Source organism: Podarcis filfolensis (assembly GCF_964270895.1).
Source record: "Podarcis filfolensis genome assembly, chromosome: 2".
In the NCBI taxonomy this organism is placed as follows: Eukaryota; Metazoa; Chordata; class Lepidosauria; order Squamata; family Lacertidae; genus Podarcis; species Podarcis filfolensis.
In genome coordinates, this window is record NC_139605.1 from 74,440,554 (window position 1) to 74,455,755 (window position 15,202).

Genomic DNA, 15,202 nt, shown 5'->3' on the forward strand with positions numbered 1-15,202 from the left:
CTACACAGTTAAGCTGAAGACCAATAGGCTGAATCTGAAGGGGACCACCTTCATTGCACATAGGATTTCCAACCTATGGATGGCCACTCTGATCACATGACATCAAGGTTGAGCTGGCTTATGATCTCTCAGGCTCCTCCATGAAGTTAACACCTGAAGATGGCTATTTCCAACATATTTTGAATGCCCTTCCTTGGGGGTGAAAAATAAAAATATCCCCATATTTTCTGATAAAGGCCAAAACTAGCTTTGAAGTTCATTAGAAATGGTTCAACATATATTTCTCAGCTCATGTTCTGCAAATTAAGACAGCAGATACTTCTCTTAATAGAGCTTACCTCCACAGCAGTGCAAATTTCACTCACCAGAAGCAAGAGCTGCTTCTAAGCAGTTAAGATCCAAGATAACTGAACAATAGTGGAATCCAGACTCAGCACAATAGGATAGGGTTTGAAGCTCCCCATTTAAAATACCACTACGGACCACAAAAAGAAACAAAACTCCTAGGATGTCAAGGTGTTATTGTTTTTTTATTTAAAGAGCAGCATATTTTTAAAGGATGATTTAATTCAGAAAAGAGAGCTTGTTTATTGTATATCGGGAAAAATAAAAATATTTCTATATTTCCAAAAGGTTTGATTAACCAAGTCTAGAATTCTAACACTCTGCTCTTGGCCTTTTACTGGCAGAACAGTGCATCTCAGGGCAATCAAGAATTCAAATTGAACTTCAACTGCTTTAACATGTCGTGCCCCATTCTGAGGCACTTGTAAATTCTTGCAAAGACTCTCCTCTATTTAGTATTTTTTTAATATAAAAAAAATCCTAAAGGGCTGATGAATCTGCTCAAACACAGACCTAGGTTGCAAGAGTAGACCCATTGAACAAATAGAAAAAATAACTCCTGCACAGCAGAATAAAATGAAGAGAATTAATGGCAAATTAAGAAGAGGGTGCACACACAAAAAATGGAAGACTTGGCCTTGAGTGCTTATGGAGGCATCTGCACAACCAGAGCAACGAACTTTCGCTTTCAGGATGATTTCCTCAAAGACAGGCATGTGAAAACTTCTTGCTGCAAGAGCTCCGTGTCACTTCAGAACATATGCAACATACACATTTAGGAAAGTTTTAAACAGTGTTTACTTGAAAACAGGATGACATGGAGAGTATAGAACCTCTGAACAATATTACTTCAGTACAAAGCTAGTTTAATACCCAGCAGTGGAACCAATCCTAGAATAAAGTTAGCTGACGGGTTTTCAGCAATCTCTGTTCACTTAGTAGCCCAGAAACATTTGAAAGAAAAGTTGAACTCAACTCAAATTCCTGAAGACTCTAACAGAATCTTATTATCAATGCTAAGAAAAGCCCAGTTCCAACACGACCACCAAACTGCAATTCTGACCACTGCGGACAGAAAGGCTGTAAAGAAAAGGTGATTGTTAACTATATGGTCTTGATGCGAATTGTTAAGGAATTATTTTCTTAGTATGTATCAAGAGCAGCTTCTGGCATACTTTTAATATTTTATTGTAAGGCAAGTGCTTGGGGAACCTCTAGCCTTGCTGCTCCATCTGTGTTAAAAGGTAGCTTGAAAAGACCTTTATATGTTTGTTGCAGTTGTTTAAAAATAAATAAGTAAATGGAGGAGGGGGAGCCTGAAAAGACCTGCCATGTTGCTAAATAATTTCTTGTTACCGGTAGATTCCTGTAACAATGTGGCAACACAACCCGTTAAAAATTCATAGCCTAGATTTTGAAAGTTTAATTCAACATTCTGCACTTCTTGGCCTTGATTACAGATAGCAATTAAGGCACCAGCATTAGGCTTAGTGAACAGTTTTATCTGCACACTTCATTGTTCAGAATTCTTGGTTCAAAGCAGGGTTGCAACATTTAGCCAACTGACCTAAAAGATGCCCACAATTAATTGCCCATTTTATGTAAACTTTTTCTCACAGTGTTGACAATAGGCGCCATCTTAAGAGATACATCCATCCCTTTGACACAAAGATTATGGTTACGAGGGGTGCCTGTTTGAACAAGAGTAATTTTAGAAGAGGCATCTTTTTAAAAATTGTTCCTTTAGAAAAAGGACTGCTCTGGTAGAAAGCTAGTCTGGCAGAGGCTCGCCGGGATTTTAGGGTCAGTTTCAGTTGTTGTGGCCCGAGGGCAAGGTGCCGATAGGTGTCCAAGCCTACCACCTCTACCCTTGTCCACCATAGCAAATAAAAGCTAGTTGGGAGGGCCTTATTGAGTGAGGTCCAGGAAGTAGTTAATGCTTCACTTAGGAAGGCCATACTCAGTCCTCAAAAAGGCAGTGGTGAGGCCTCTTCTCAAGAGACCCTCATTGGAGCTGGAGGTATTGGGTAACTGCAAATAAAAATTTATTAATATTTTAAGATGTATTTTAATTAATTGGTGTCTGTTTTTGTGCTTGTGTTGTTTTTATGTTAGCTGCTCTGAGCCTGGCCTTGGCCGGGATACAAATATTATAATTATAATTATTACCTAGCCACAAATGTCTTTTCGGGGCAAGTGATTGAGAGGGTGGTGACTTGCCAGCTTCTGCCCCATTTCAGTCTGGCTTGAAAAATGATTTCAGCTCTGAAATGGCCTTGGTCATCTCACATGACCTTTATCAGAAAAGGGGCAATCCTGCTGGTTCTCTTCCTCTCCATGGCCATTTGATACCATTAACCATAGTATGCTCCTGAATCAGCTCTGTGGGTTGCGAGTCAGAGGCACCATATTATAGTGCATCTGCTCTTAACTGCAGAACTAATATTTGAGAGTAGCACTGGGAGACTCTTGCTCTGTCCCCTGGCAGTTATGCTGTGGAATCTGGCAGGGCACAAGTCTGTCCCCATGCTCTTTACTATCTCTTGGAAGCTGTTATCTGGAAATTTGGAAGTAAAATGGCATTAGCATGCCAGTGACACACAACCTTATCTCTCCACTTCATCTGAATCAGAAGAGGCTGATTCAGGTGCTGGACAGATGCCTGGAGGCAATGGGCTGGATGAAGGCCAATAAACTGAAGCTAAACCCTGGAAAGACTGTTTGGGAAGATTGCCTGTTCTGGATGGAGTTGCAATCCTTGCTTAGAGGAGGGTCGTGGGGTCAATGTTACCTTGAGGCCCAGGTGGTGCAAGTGCCAAGGAACACCTATGTCTAGCTACAGTTCTTTTTAGCTACAGTAGTACTACATGCATCCTCTCAAATAGACTACTGTGGTGTTCTCTGTGTGGTGCTGCCCTTGAAAATAGTCCAGAAACTGCAGCAAAGCAGGATCCTGCAGCAGTGATTCCTTAAGGATCAGCATGGTCTGCCTGTTTGCTACCAGCCCAATTTAAGGTGCTGGCTTTGGTTTAGGGCACAAGTACTATTCAAGTACAGGATGGCAGGAAGGATCTGCAGGAGAGGCCCTGCAGGGTCTTCTCTGTTGTGGCACTCCAGGTGTGAACTGCCTCACCAGAGATATGGCACTGTCCCCTATTTTAGGCATTATGTACGACATTTATTTGCCCTGACTTGTGGATTTGGATTACTGCTTGTCAGAATTTCTATTTCTTGATATTTTGTTTTGATATCTGTTCTATGGTTCCTGTACTGGTTTGTGAATTTAATATATTGCTATGCACCTCTTTGCAAATCTTCAGATTGAAAGCTGAATGTAAACTTTAAAAATGATGATGTTAACGCTACTTATATACAAATTTGTTCTAATTTATTCAGTGAAAGTTATGCAAACAGACTAAGATTTCTTCAGTCAGGTGATAGCTGTAGCTAAACAAGTCAACTGTTTTTGAAGTTGAACTTTTATCTGCTATTCTACTGGTTTCCTATCATTCCCTAGAGAGATTGAAAAATGCATCACAAAGCTAGACGTGCCATACATTACCCATGGTCTCTGCAGTATAACCCATTTCAATCATTTCTTAATTCTTGAGCAATTAAGGAGCTTTTGTTCAGTCTGCATTTTTTTTAAAGGGAAGGTAAAATGCCCAACTCACTTAACTGAGCTAACCTGCATGTACCATACCTGTACATAACATTCCACAAATTGTTCTTAAAAGTAGACTATGCATCTTGAAAATGTTCTTGTTCACATGACCATAAAATACCTGAAAATTCAATTTGTGGAAAAACAACTGTTCAAGAGCTTCAGTGTCCCGCATAATATGCACTGCAACCCAAACATGTAACAGGTCCAAAAGTCATAAAAACCATGTACACAATAGGCATCTGGCAGAATTTTCAGACAACTTTTAAAATTTATTCTGACATGCTATAAAGGAATAAGTTACACTGTTAGACGAATCACCAGCAGTAAGAGTATCTTTTAGCTGGATTAGAGTGAGGATAGCCTAAGGCAGTAACCCATGTGAACACTGCACACCGAGATGCTGCCTGAGAACAAGAGTAAATCTGGTCATATCCACTTCACAAGAACTTGAAAAGAAAATTCCTTCTTTTAAAATCCTCCACACACTTCCATTTTAAATCTTCAAAGCTACTTTTGCAAATTAGTCCAGCCAATGCAAGACAACGGCAAGGCTTGTGAGCTGCTGTGATGGGTCTGAAAAGATGCCTTTATTTTTATCCAGTCTCTTGTTACAGTGGGCTGGGTATCGATGCAACAGATTATAAAAATGCAAGAGCGCCCCTCCCCATCAAGAAAAAAAATACAAAATTTATTGAAAAACAAAAGTGAGGAAGAGTTACAACACTAGATCTAAAATGATTAAGAAATAGGACTTTTGCTTTAACAAATGGCCTTGTAGTTGCCCATTTTAAAAAAGGGTGGTATCTAATTTAGATTGCAAATTATCAAGGCAAATTAAAAAAAAACCTCATTTCCTTACAGAAACAGTTTAGTTTTTAATGAACTTGTAAACAAAAAAGCTCCCGTTTCCAAAATAAAAACAAAATTCGTTCATATAGATGTTTACAGTGATTACATTTATCTAAACAACTTACATACAAGTTTCAGTTGTAAGATGTTAACTAAATTTGTGACAAATATGCTGTTTCTCCTTTTATACCAAGAACATTATAGAGTTAATGCAGAGTCCTAAAGATAATCTAGTAGTCGCTAAGTTTCTCTTAAGTCTTCACTTTAGATGCTGTTACTTCTAGCACAGGTAAGCAGGCAGAGTCTTTCATATGCTTAAAAACTGGAATCTTTGGTTACTACCATTGTCAGCTGGCTTATGTCACTCTAGACACCAGCAATTTTAAGAATGTTTTAAGTGTACAGCTTTCAAAACCAGGGAGGAATACCCAGAAAGAGTGCACAATTGTGAGCATTTACAATTTACCACAACTGTTCCTGAAGACTTGTTCATGCCATTCTTCCAAAACAATGAGATCTCATAAGCAGTGTAGTTCAAAGTAAAAAGGTTACAAAAATTGGCATATGCACAATTCTTTCCACCACTTGTGTGTCAACCATTCAGTTAAACTTTTCCACTTGAAAAAATGCAATAGAAAACTGGACACCATGTTTCACTATCTCAGAAATATTCACAATTACAGCTGCTACAACTCAAAGCTGCAGCATCAACGGCGCTGCCCAGAGCCAGTTTATACTGAAATTAAGTTCTTTACATCAAGTAGATGGTTGCCCACAACCACCGGCAAGTGTGTTTATGAACTAAAATTCCTAGGATTTGGGGAGTGATAGATCCTGCTCCATTCTGCTCTGCTTCATCTGTTCTCTTCTTCATGCTCAAAAACCTGGAAGGCAAACAGAACACTTTGATATTTGGAAATAAAAAACAGCCACTTGAGTGGGAGGCTTTAAACAAACATTATGGCCTTCGAAGGAAAATGCTACTCAATTCAAAATTACAGACTTAAATCTGTGCTTGATTGAGTTTGTTTGATAGCAGCCTTGCCCCATGTAAAAAGAGTCCTACTTGTACACCAAGAGAAAGGCATGCAATAATTCACATTTTCCTTAAGGCAATGCTACTATTGGCCGCCAGTCTTAGCAATGCAGCATCGCTATTCATAATCCAACCACCATTAGTGAAGTATGATATTTCTTGATACATTCATGCTAGGGCTGCTTACAATTAAGTTTTAGCTCATTAACCACTTTTCTTTTAGCCAATTATATTTAAATAGATTTGCATGTTTAGGATACCGGAAACTGGTCTGTTAGAAAGGCCACTAGAAGTGGCCTTCTCTCATACTCTACAGTAACAAAAAGTGGCCCTTGAAATAACTAGCATATTCTTAACTCAAGTCCAACTGATTCAAGTTGCTGCCTATCCATTGAACGAAGCTTGCAGCCCTGATTCATGAATGTGCAAGGGAACAGACTGTAGAATTAAGAGCAGCCGGTACACGGCTTATGATGCAATCCTATGCAAGTCAACTCAAAAGCATATCCCACTGAGTTCAATAGGGCTTCCTCCCAGGGAAGTGGGTACAAAAGCTGGAAACTTACAAGTACTTGCTCTCTACATAAGAAAAACATTGTCACTTGAGATAATTGTTTTATCTGTGTTTGAAACTGCGGCTATATAGATCTTGCTGTGCACAACTACAAATAATCCAAAATGTGGGTCTAAGAAAGAGACTCAAAGGATGGTTGCCACCTGCAACCAGGATTGAGAGACTTGCTTAAACAGCCAACATCTGCAATAAAACATAACCAGTACAGATTACTGTAAAATCAAGCCATGGTGTGTGCCCGCAGCAAAACAAAAGTGAACAATGCTTTTGTTTTTCTACCATTTATATACACATTTATCCAGCAATTTCCAGCAGCATCCATTCTTTCAGAAGGAATGTACAGTCTGGTCCTTGCCAATGAGCTGAGTCAGAGAGATCTCTTTTCTGAATGAAAGGGAAGGTATGTCGCATCAACATACTCGACAAACGTTTCAAATAAAGAAATTTTAGTCTGGTCTGGCCACAAGCAACCCATTTAAGAGTTTTATTTAATAGTGATTTCTCATCTAATGTAGCTTTGTGGCTTCTCAAATTGTAAGAAACACTACTGGGATTACCAGCACAGAATGGCATTTGTGGACTGCTGATGAACATTTAGCAGCATTAGGTTAGGCTTAATAGTCCTTACAATTACGTTGCAATACTGCTAAATGATGCAAAGTTTTGTTTGACTGCAGCTGTTCAAGTTAGGATGTTATGAAACTTAATTCTGCGTATAAACCCAGTAATGTTTACTAAATCACATTTATTCTAAATCCAAATTGTTTACATCTATTTAAATGCCCTGCACAGTTTCCATAAGGAATCTACCCAATCCAAATATATGAAGGAAGCCATCAAGAGTAGACAAACTCTAATATCAGACTAGGGAATGATTTTTATGAAAACAATGATGCTAAGCTTATTCTTGATGATGAGTTACTTTTTTATCAGTTCCACTAAAAATATGAACAACTCACATATATTATACGCATTATTATACACATGCAGGCTCAAGGTTTCCTAAAGTAACCAACACAGAGATACATACAACAATGCATATAGCTGTATAGGAATACACGTGTTAATAAATAAAATTATGCTGCAGAAATATGGTACCACATAGGACTTGTGTGCATTGCAATTACAATATACGTTTTTGTGTGTATAATTCTGCGTATAATTAGGCTTTTAAAATAACTGTTAATGGATATGTGGCTCAGACATAGGCAGGCGTTCAGTACCTGAGGCTACCTGATGCAGGCAAAGCTCAATTAGGTTGGAACAAACAATTTCCACGTATAAATCCATTTAAAACCAATTTTTCCTCCATCTCTATTTCTATCTCCATTGACATTGAAGCAGCAATCATTTTATAAAAATAAGCTATATACACTGTTTCCCTTCATTCACAAGCTCCCTTCATAACCACTGTTTGTACTGCTGGTATGCCAGAGAATGAATACCTACATTTTAGCAGTTGATGGGACTCAAACACAAAACACAAAACACTGACAACACAGCTTCTATGAGGGAAGTGAAAAACCACCTTTCCTTTTCCAGAGAAAGGGATGGGGTGGTCGTGCAAAAGCAGGGTGAATTATGAGACCAATCAGCAGTAGTATGGGTTTTAAAAGAACGATAAAGAAACAGATTCCTCTAGAAAACAAGAGGAAGTTGGGGGGGCAGAGACTTCTCACACAGGGTCTAGGCACAGCAAACTCTGTTACTGAAAAACAAAGGTTTTGGGAAGGACTTTATCTCACATTCATTTCAAACAAATATATATATCCATGGACAAATAGCCAGTAGCACACAAATAGGGCTTGAAAGTTTTTTGGTGAGCCTTTTCTTATTTGGAATGAGGTGGATTTGTGTTCTACTCAGAGGCAACTTCTTTCAAGCTATTCCTGAATTACATTTTAGCAGTCAGTAACCTCTACATTTTCTCTCCCCCATTCCTTACTGGGACTGAGTGGGAAATGTACTTCCTATGGCTATTATTTTCTCCCTGGGTTTGGAGAACCGGTCGTCCCCATGCTAGCTGCTTTCCTGGGGGAGAGAATTTTTCCGCTTCTGAATGCAATGTTGTGTCCTGTTGCTATAGAGCTTCAGTATCAGCAAAACAGAACTGCCTGCTTTGGTGACCCACCATAGCATCCTGCTTCATAGGCTGAAAAGCAGTTGTCAAAGAAACTCCCAATAGTCTGTATAACCAGGCAAGGACATGATCAGGACAAGTGCAGAAAAGGACCGTCCAGTAAAATACAACTGACTGGAAATTGCTGGTAAGGTTTTTTCTCACAGCTGGAAATTTGTTCTCCCAACTTCCATTACAGATCTTGAGTAATATATGAAGATTGTAAACCACTCAGAAATAGATTTTCAAACCTACAACTACACAGGTGGATTCAGTGGCAATTTTCAAAGTTAAGGACACTGCGCCAACATCCATGAACCAGTATGATGTTTAATCTCCAATAACTCTTCATTTTAGTATGCAGCCACAAAGGTTATGTGAGGGAAGAACTTCTTAAAAGAATTTTTAGCTCAGTATTTCCTAGATAGTCTGGAATTCAGCATGATAATTTTAAAGTGTGCAACTATAACCTTCTCTTTTATTCAGGTAGTATTCTAGCAGAACTTATAAACAGTCACATTTTACCAGTAGATTCACAATTTAAAAATTACTAAAATCCATTTTAAGTTGTCTTAATGTAAGCCATAGTTAACTACCCCATTCCCAACTTCTTCAGCGTTGGCAGTTTTTCTATTCATTCCTTAAACTTATAGCTTCTTTAATCATAAGCATGTCTTGGGCTCCTCCTCACAGCTTCTGAGAAACTTTTCTATGTTCAGGAGATGATCTACTGTGCTAATATTTCTTTGGGGAGCTGAAACCCAATAGAAAAATCGTTAACAGCCATGTGTGGGTGGAAAAATCTCCTGATTGTTTGTGGAGATATTTGGAACTAGCTTTTAATATGCTATATTCCCTTCTGGGATTGTGCAACAAGTAAGATAGACTAATGACACACTATAATTCCTTTCACCTCTGCAGAAAGTAAATATTCTTATAATCTAGGTCAGAAGATTTGGGGCAATCGTTTCATGCCTTTCAAGACTACCACCTACAAAACTTTTAGTCTGAGTAGAGATTGGAAGTTTTCAGGTTTTCTATCATTTGCCCTCTCTACTCTTCTGCACATTTGCATGTTGCACACCTGAAGTCACTATTAATCAGAAAGTTGGCAGCAACCCACAAGCCCACTGTCTGTTGGTCTAAATTAGTCACTTAATTCTGACTCTCCTCAATATTAAACTACTACACTTCAAAGGACTAAAAAACAAACACCCTTTGCATAACAAATATAGCTGGTGTGCATTTTAAAATATGCAGCCAGTTCATAGGCCTTAGCATTAGAGGTCAGGTATGATACAAGGGATATGGGATACCTAGGTATTATTAGCAGTACTGATAGAAGTCTTCCCTCAGAAATAAGTTAGATGGTTTCAATTTACAATTTTAATCTTCTGGGTTTAACTCCGCCCTTCAGAATTAAGTTTGACAGAATCTGCTGGAGGAACCATCACCAAGACAGTTACACAGCTATGACATTTGTTTTTTGAGAATGTGCTTTCCGTTGTTCAGAAATTAACACAACTAAAGTAACTCAAGACTTGACAAACCGCATTAAAAACAAAAATCTACTTAAGTGTACGAAAACATTTCAAAATTGTTTTATTAATGAAATTACCTTAAATGTGTTGATTATACGTAAGACAAAACTTGAACTCTGCGCTAATCTGAAACCAAAAATAATAATTAAGGCAAAAGCTATTCTGAACAAAAGCATCTATATGTACTAACATTAGGAGAAAAGCATTTACTCTACAGTAAAAGCTTTGAAGTAATATTTCTACGCTCCTGTGGATAGTAGAGGGTACAGGATAAGAGTCAACATCACTTGTACGACTCATTGTTCTGCAATAACCCATGCTTGACTTGACATTATGCAGTTAGAGACTATAGACCACTAGCTCCAGGCACACTGGCATTTAATATATACAGTAGTTTATCATCTTCACTCAGTGAGGAAAAACTGCAGAGGCACAAGCCCAGTGGTATCAAAGAAAAAAGAAAAAAGCTTTATTTAGTTCAGGTGACAGTCTTCCAGTTTTCAATTACAAATTTAAATTGATAGTATAATGCTGACCAAAACTTAGCAATTGGCCCACTGGGTTTCTCTTTTGAAATTAAGGAGGCAACCTCTTGACTGTACTATAATTAAGGTTACTGAAAGGGAAGAAGAAAAATCCCTCCACTGAAATGTAAATATACAGAAGGAGTGACCTAAATTCATCATTACCACTCACTGGGCCTGGCCTTGAATACTATGGAATTAGCAGTATATGTATACTGCAGACACAGACATTTAATAAGTTAAATATGGTAGAAAACACCATACGTTAGATCTTTTAAGCATCAGAGTCTGGTAGTGGTTTAGTACATAGAAGCCTTCATTTAAAGATTTTACCTTTTCCAGAAAGTCGTCCCCCACCCCCAAGTTTCAGACTTTCAACGATATTGCAACACAAGAACTAGTGTTCCAACTGCTCCTTGCCCAAGTGCATTGCCACTGCCTTTCCCATTACTACCAATGTGAAAAACAAAGGGAAGCCTACTAAGTAATCACCAAAGCAGCAGGTAGCACAATATTTATGTCCAAATTAAGGCTGACTCCCAGTGGTATGCACATCACTGGCTTACAGCTAACTGTGTGAACACTTCCATTGAAGAGCACGGTCTGAGGTGCAATTTCTATAACTGTACATGTGCATGTCATCATGAGATGTTGCAGTTAAAGTGATGTCACCCTTCAATACCCCTCCCCTTACTGTTCACATTCAGAATCCCCCCTTTCTCACCCACAAAAAGAAAACTGTCTAGAAAGGTAATATTGAGAGAAGAGCTTGTTATTGTGTTGTTAGACGCTACAATTCTATTAGCTTTCTTACTCTGATAGCTCTTAACACATTACTTCAGCACAGCCTTTACTTTGCTCCTGCTGCACTTAGCTTTTCCTCAAGAAGCAGTGCACATCTCGGTTTCCCTTCTCAACTGAGCAATACTTTCAAGCAAGTTTCCTTAGTTCTACCTAAAAGCGTCCCTGCACCTCAACTGGTTACTTAAATATACTTGGTGGTGCATATTCACACAGAATATACTGACTCACTTTCTAGTCTGAACTGAACTTGTGAGACATACTCCAGTTATAGTGTACAACCTTTATTAAACCCTACAAATTTCTTGGAGGTAAACCAGCTACTTTCAAATCACATCGGAGTGGCTATTGTATAGGACCTAAAAGGGGTTAAACACAAACACCGTATCTAAGATTTTGTATCTAGGATACTGATGTCCCCATAGACAAAAAGGTTTTTTGTTTAGCAAACCAGGCTTCCTATGTTTCCATGACCATCTTTGTCTGGCTACATTCGTATTGTTCTACAGAGGGTACTGAGCCAAACTAAATACTAGCAAAATCAGAAGTGAAACTAAATACTCCTCCAAAGGTGCATACATTTTGTTACATTAAGGGGATTCAGCTCCAGTCTGCAGTAGTAGTTTGGAGATGGAAGTTTACCAGTCGAAACAATTACTAGTCGAGAAACAAAGCAAAACAAGATGAAAAAATACTGTCGAAGCCAACTCTTCGTGGCCACAGTAGTGTCTAGGTGTTTTAGGAGTTGGGTTTGATAGAAATTTCATCTGCATACACAATGCAAAGTTGAATACAAACATAAAACTACTTCTTGCACTGCCTTTCTATGTACCTGAATGAAGGTAAACTGACAATTGTGACAATTCCACTACCTAAATATATTAACGGAATCCTTTCATTCTAAAATTACAGTAAACCACAAGCCTGTGGCTGTGATGAACTAAGCAATATTGAACTAAACAGAATCTTCAAAACTATATAGGTAGATATGAAACTTTCCATATTATACTTTTTAATAAGTGGCTTTTGGTACAGTGCTTATTTAATAGATTAACTCTTTGCTTACAATGTTTATAGATAACATAAAAAACCAAGACTATTATTTTATTAAAATACAAACTCAAATAGTGTATAATTTCCTATTTACAATGTCCTTCAAATAAAAACCATCAACTTATTTATAGACTGGAACAAAGAAAAAATTGCTTTTTCATTTCCTAGTTCATTTTTCATCTTTGACTGCCGAATTTCAAATGAAGCCAATAGCACTCTCTCCACCTGCTGAGGCGGCTTTGCTGTGAAAAGCTGGCTTAGTTCTTGGGGAGGGGGGACTTGTGTCTCCAGACGCTTAACAAAAGCTTTCACCAGTTCACTGGAGTGAGTGGCCTTCTTTAAAAAAGTTAAGGAACAGGTATGTATACCTTGAATAGCCAACCTCTAGCGCTGAGGTTACAGGCGAGTTTACTGAAGAAAGCTTATGTCACAATGTCTTATTCATCAGTCAGGCATCTAACCTGCATTCCGGGTTAAAATATAGGCAAGGAAGATTAAGTTAATTTAATGCTTGATTTATATTGAAACTGAATTCTGTTGGCACATTTTTCTTCAAGATCGTGGTCTTCTTTCCAAATTTTTGACAGCATCAGTAATCTTTGTGTAACACAAGTGATGAATTAGATTTCAAGATTCCAAGCAGTCTACCTTTTTTTTACTTCAGGAAATGATGAAAAGTTGCTAATTCCATCTGCATGGTGATTGTTTTCTTCAAAATGTTCATTAGAATAGGCCAGTTCAGAAACAAACTGTGCAAAAGGTCAGAGGAGCTGACGTCAGCTGTATCTTAGGGAAGAATTAGTTTAAATCCACCTGCTCTCTTCATTAAAGTCAAAGCAAGTTGGCTGTAGAAGTATTTTGAAATTTCAGTGTTTTCTTCATCTCAGACACTCTTCTCTTTCATCAACAGCCTGAACCTATGCATATTTGCTCAGAAGCCCTACTGTATTCAATGTGGCTTATTTCCAGTAAGCTAAAAGATCCATTAAATAAAACCTGTGGAATTTCATGTTTCCTCCATCATGCAGATCTTATGCACTGTACATTTGCTGCAAACTCTTAAGTTTTCACCCCTGCCTCTCCCAAGTTGAGTTCCTAACATCAGATATTCTGAAAAATAAATCCAACATCTGCTTTCAGCTGAAGAGCTTTTTGCTGAATCATTATGTTGCTCCACCCAGTAAGACAAGCTAGCAAGTTTCCAATCTTGTTTTTTTTTTGTTTTTTTGCATACTACTCACACTCATATTCAGTAACTTTTCAGCAATGGCTATTTTGACTTATGAAATAAAAGCCTGGTCATAATTACTGACCTGTGCCAATAAAGATTTTATTCTGATCACCCACAAAAGGGTTAGATGCACTAACAAACAGAGCATTTTTCATCAACTACTATTATGAAATCATCCATGGTTCCAATTGGATGAAGATATCTTGTTTGAAGCATGCAGTTTATTGTCCAATATGTATTTAAGTTGCAGCACTGCTGGTTTTGGTGGCACCAGCAGATGACTATGAAGCTGTAGATGTTGCAAACGGATAGTTATAACCTCTTATATGGACCCTGAAACAAAAACAATGAAAAGTCAACTTCTGTAATTGAGTACACTTGCTTTAATTGTAAAATTTGCCAGACCCATTCTTTAAAACACACACACAGGTCCATAGAGGTGGGATATGCTTAAAGCACGTAGGAATTGTGTTTATGGGAAACTATTACATTCTGCGGAGCTGTTTTGCTCTAAAACAAGGAATGTTTGCTATGAATACGGGATGTGACCATCCTTTAGGACAACAATGTTTGCATTCATAAATTCTTATTCAGAGGCTTGGTCTGCTGTGGATGTCACTTCAAAATATTTACAAGGAAAAAGCCAAATATAAGCTCATATTTAACAATGTGTCAGCCCTCTCAAAAGCAAATTAAATAGTGATTTTTTTTCACTATGGCATAACAAGTGTTGCACAATCTTCAACCAGAGTATTTGCTTATGCCGAACAATCAATAATATCAGAAGTCCTACAGCAGCAGCAAGAGTGCAATTAACATATTCCCATAAATTCAGTAATTAATTGTACATTGAAACTCCAAAATAATCCACCCCAATATGCTCTGCTTATATTAGCACAGCAATATGTGGGTACAATAAATAAGAAAAGTGCAAAAAAGTTTACTAACCAGTTGATCCAGAGTGTTCACATAGGTCCACATCATTTGAAGTCATTTCTTCTTGAGAAGCATTTCTTACAACATTTCATTCTGAAAACCAGGCCTTGCTTCTTTGTCCCACTGTTTCCATTTAATACACCTCCCCCCTGATTATTTTGTTTAACACTGGAAGAATTTATTTTCCAATAAGAGCCTTCTATTTGCCAGAAAGTCGTGTAACAGCTAATTGTGACCAACCCTAGATGCTAAGAAGAGCAAACAAAGCTGTCCTTTCCCTACCTGCCTTGAGTTTCTTCTCTGTGTTGCATCCACTCCTCTGCCCCACCTCAGAATAACAAAATAGCCAGCAATCTCAAGTTTTGTTCAACTCACATTCCTCTGGCCCTACAGAATTATTTGTACTTGGTGGAGAAATGCGAAATTAGTGCTTTCTGCTGTCTTGTCTCCCTCTCCTCATGTAAAGGCACTGATCAAGATTATCTACTTTAAGATTAAGCAGACTTTTCAGAGGCATTTGCTTATT

General features: G+C 38.0%; 1 protein-coding gene across 15 annotated transcripts in view; it reads right to left on the reverse strand.

Moving 5' to 3' along the window:
* Positions 1–1,125: 1,125 nt before the first annotated feature.
* CSNK1A1 (casein kinase 1 alpha 1) overlaps positions 1,126–15,202 on the reverse strand; it is a gene marked incomplete at its 3' end in the record, with an annotated part of 43,721 nt that continues 29,644 nt past the window's right edge. For 4 of the 15 annotated variants that reach the window (XM_083597425.1, XM_083597422.1, XM_083597431.1 and 1 more), the window contains 2 exons: positions 10,209–10,257; positions 1,126–5,745 (listed from right to left, as the gene is read on the reverse strand). In XM_083597425.1, coding sequence (XP_083453551.1) covers positions 10,253–10,257 — 5 coding nt within the window. Of the gene's footprint in view, positions 5,746–10,208; positions 10,258–10,573; positions 14,074–15,202 lie in introns of those variants that run through there. The other 11 variants (XM_083597424.1, XM_083597421.1, XM_083597427.1 and 8 more) reach the window with 3 other exon arrangements.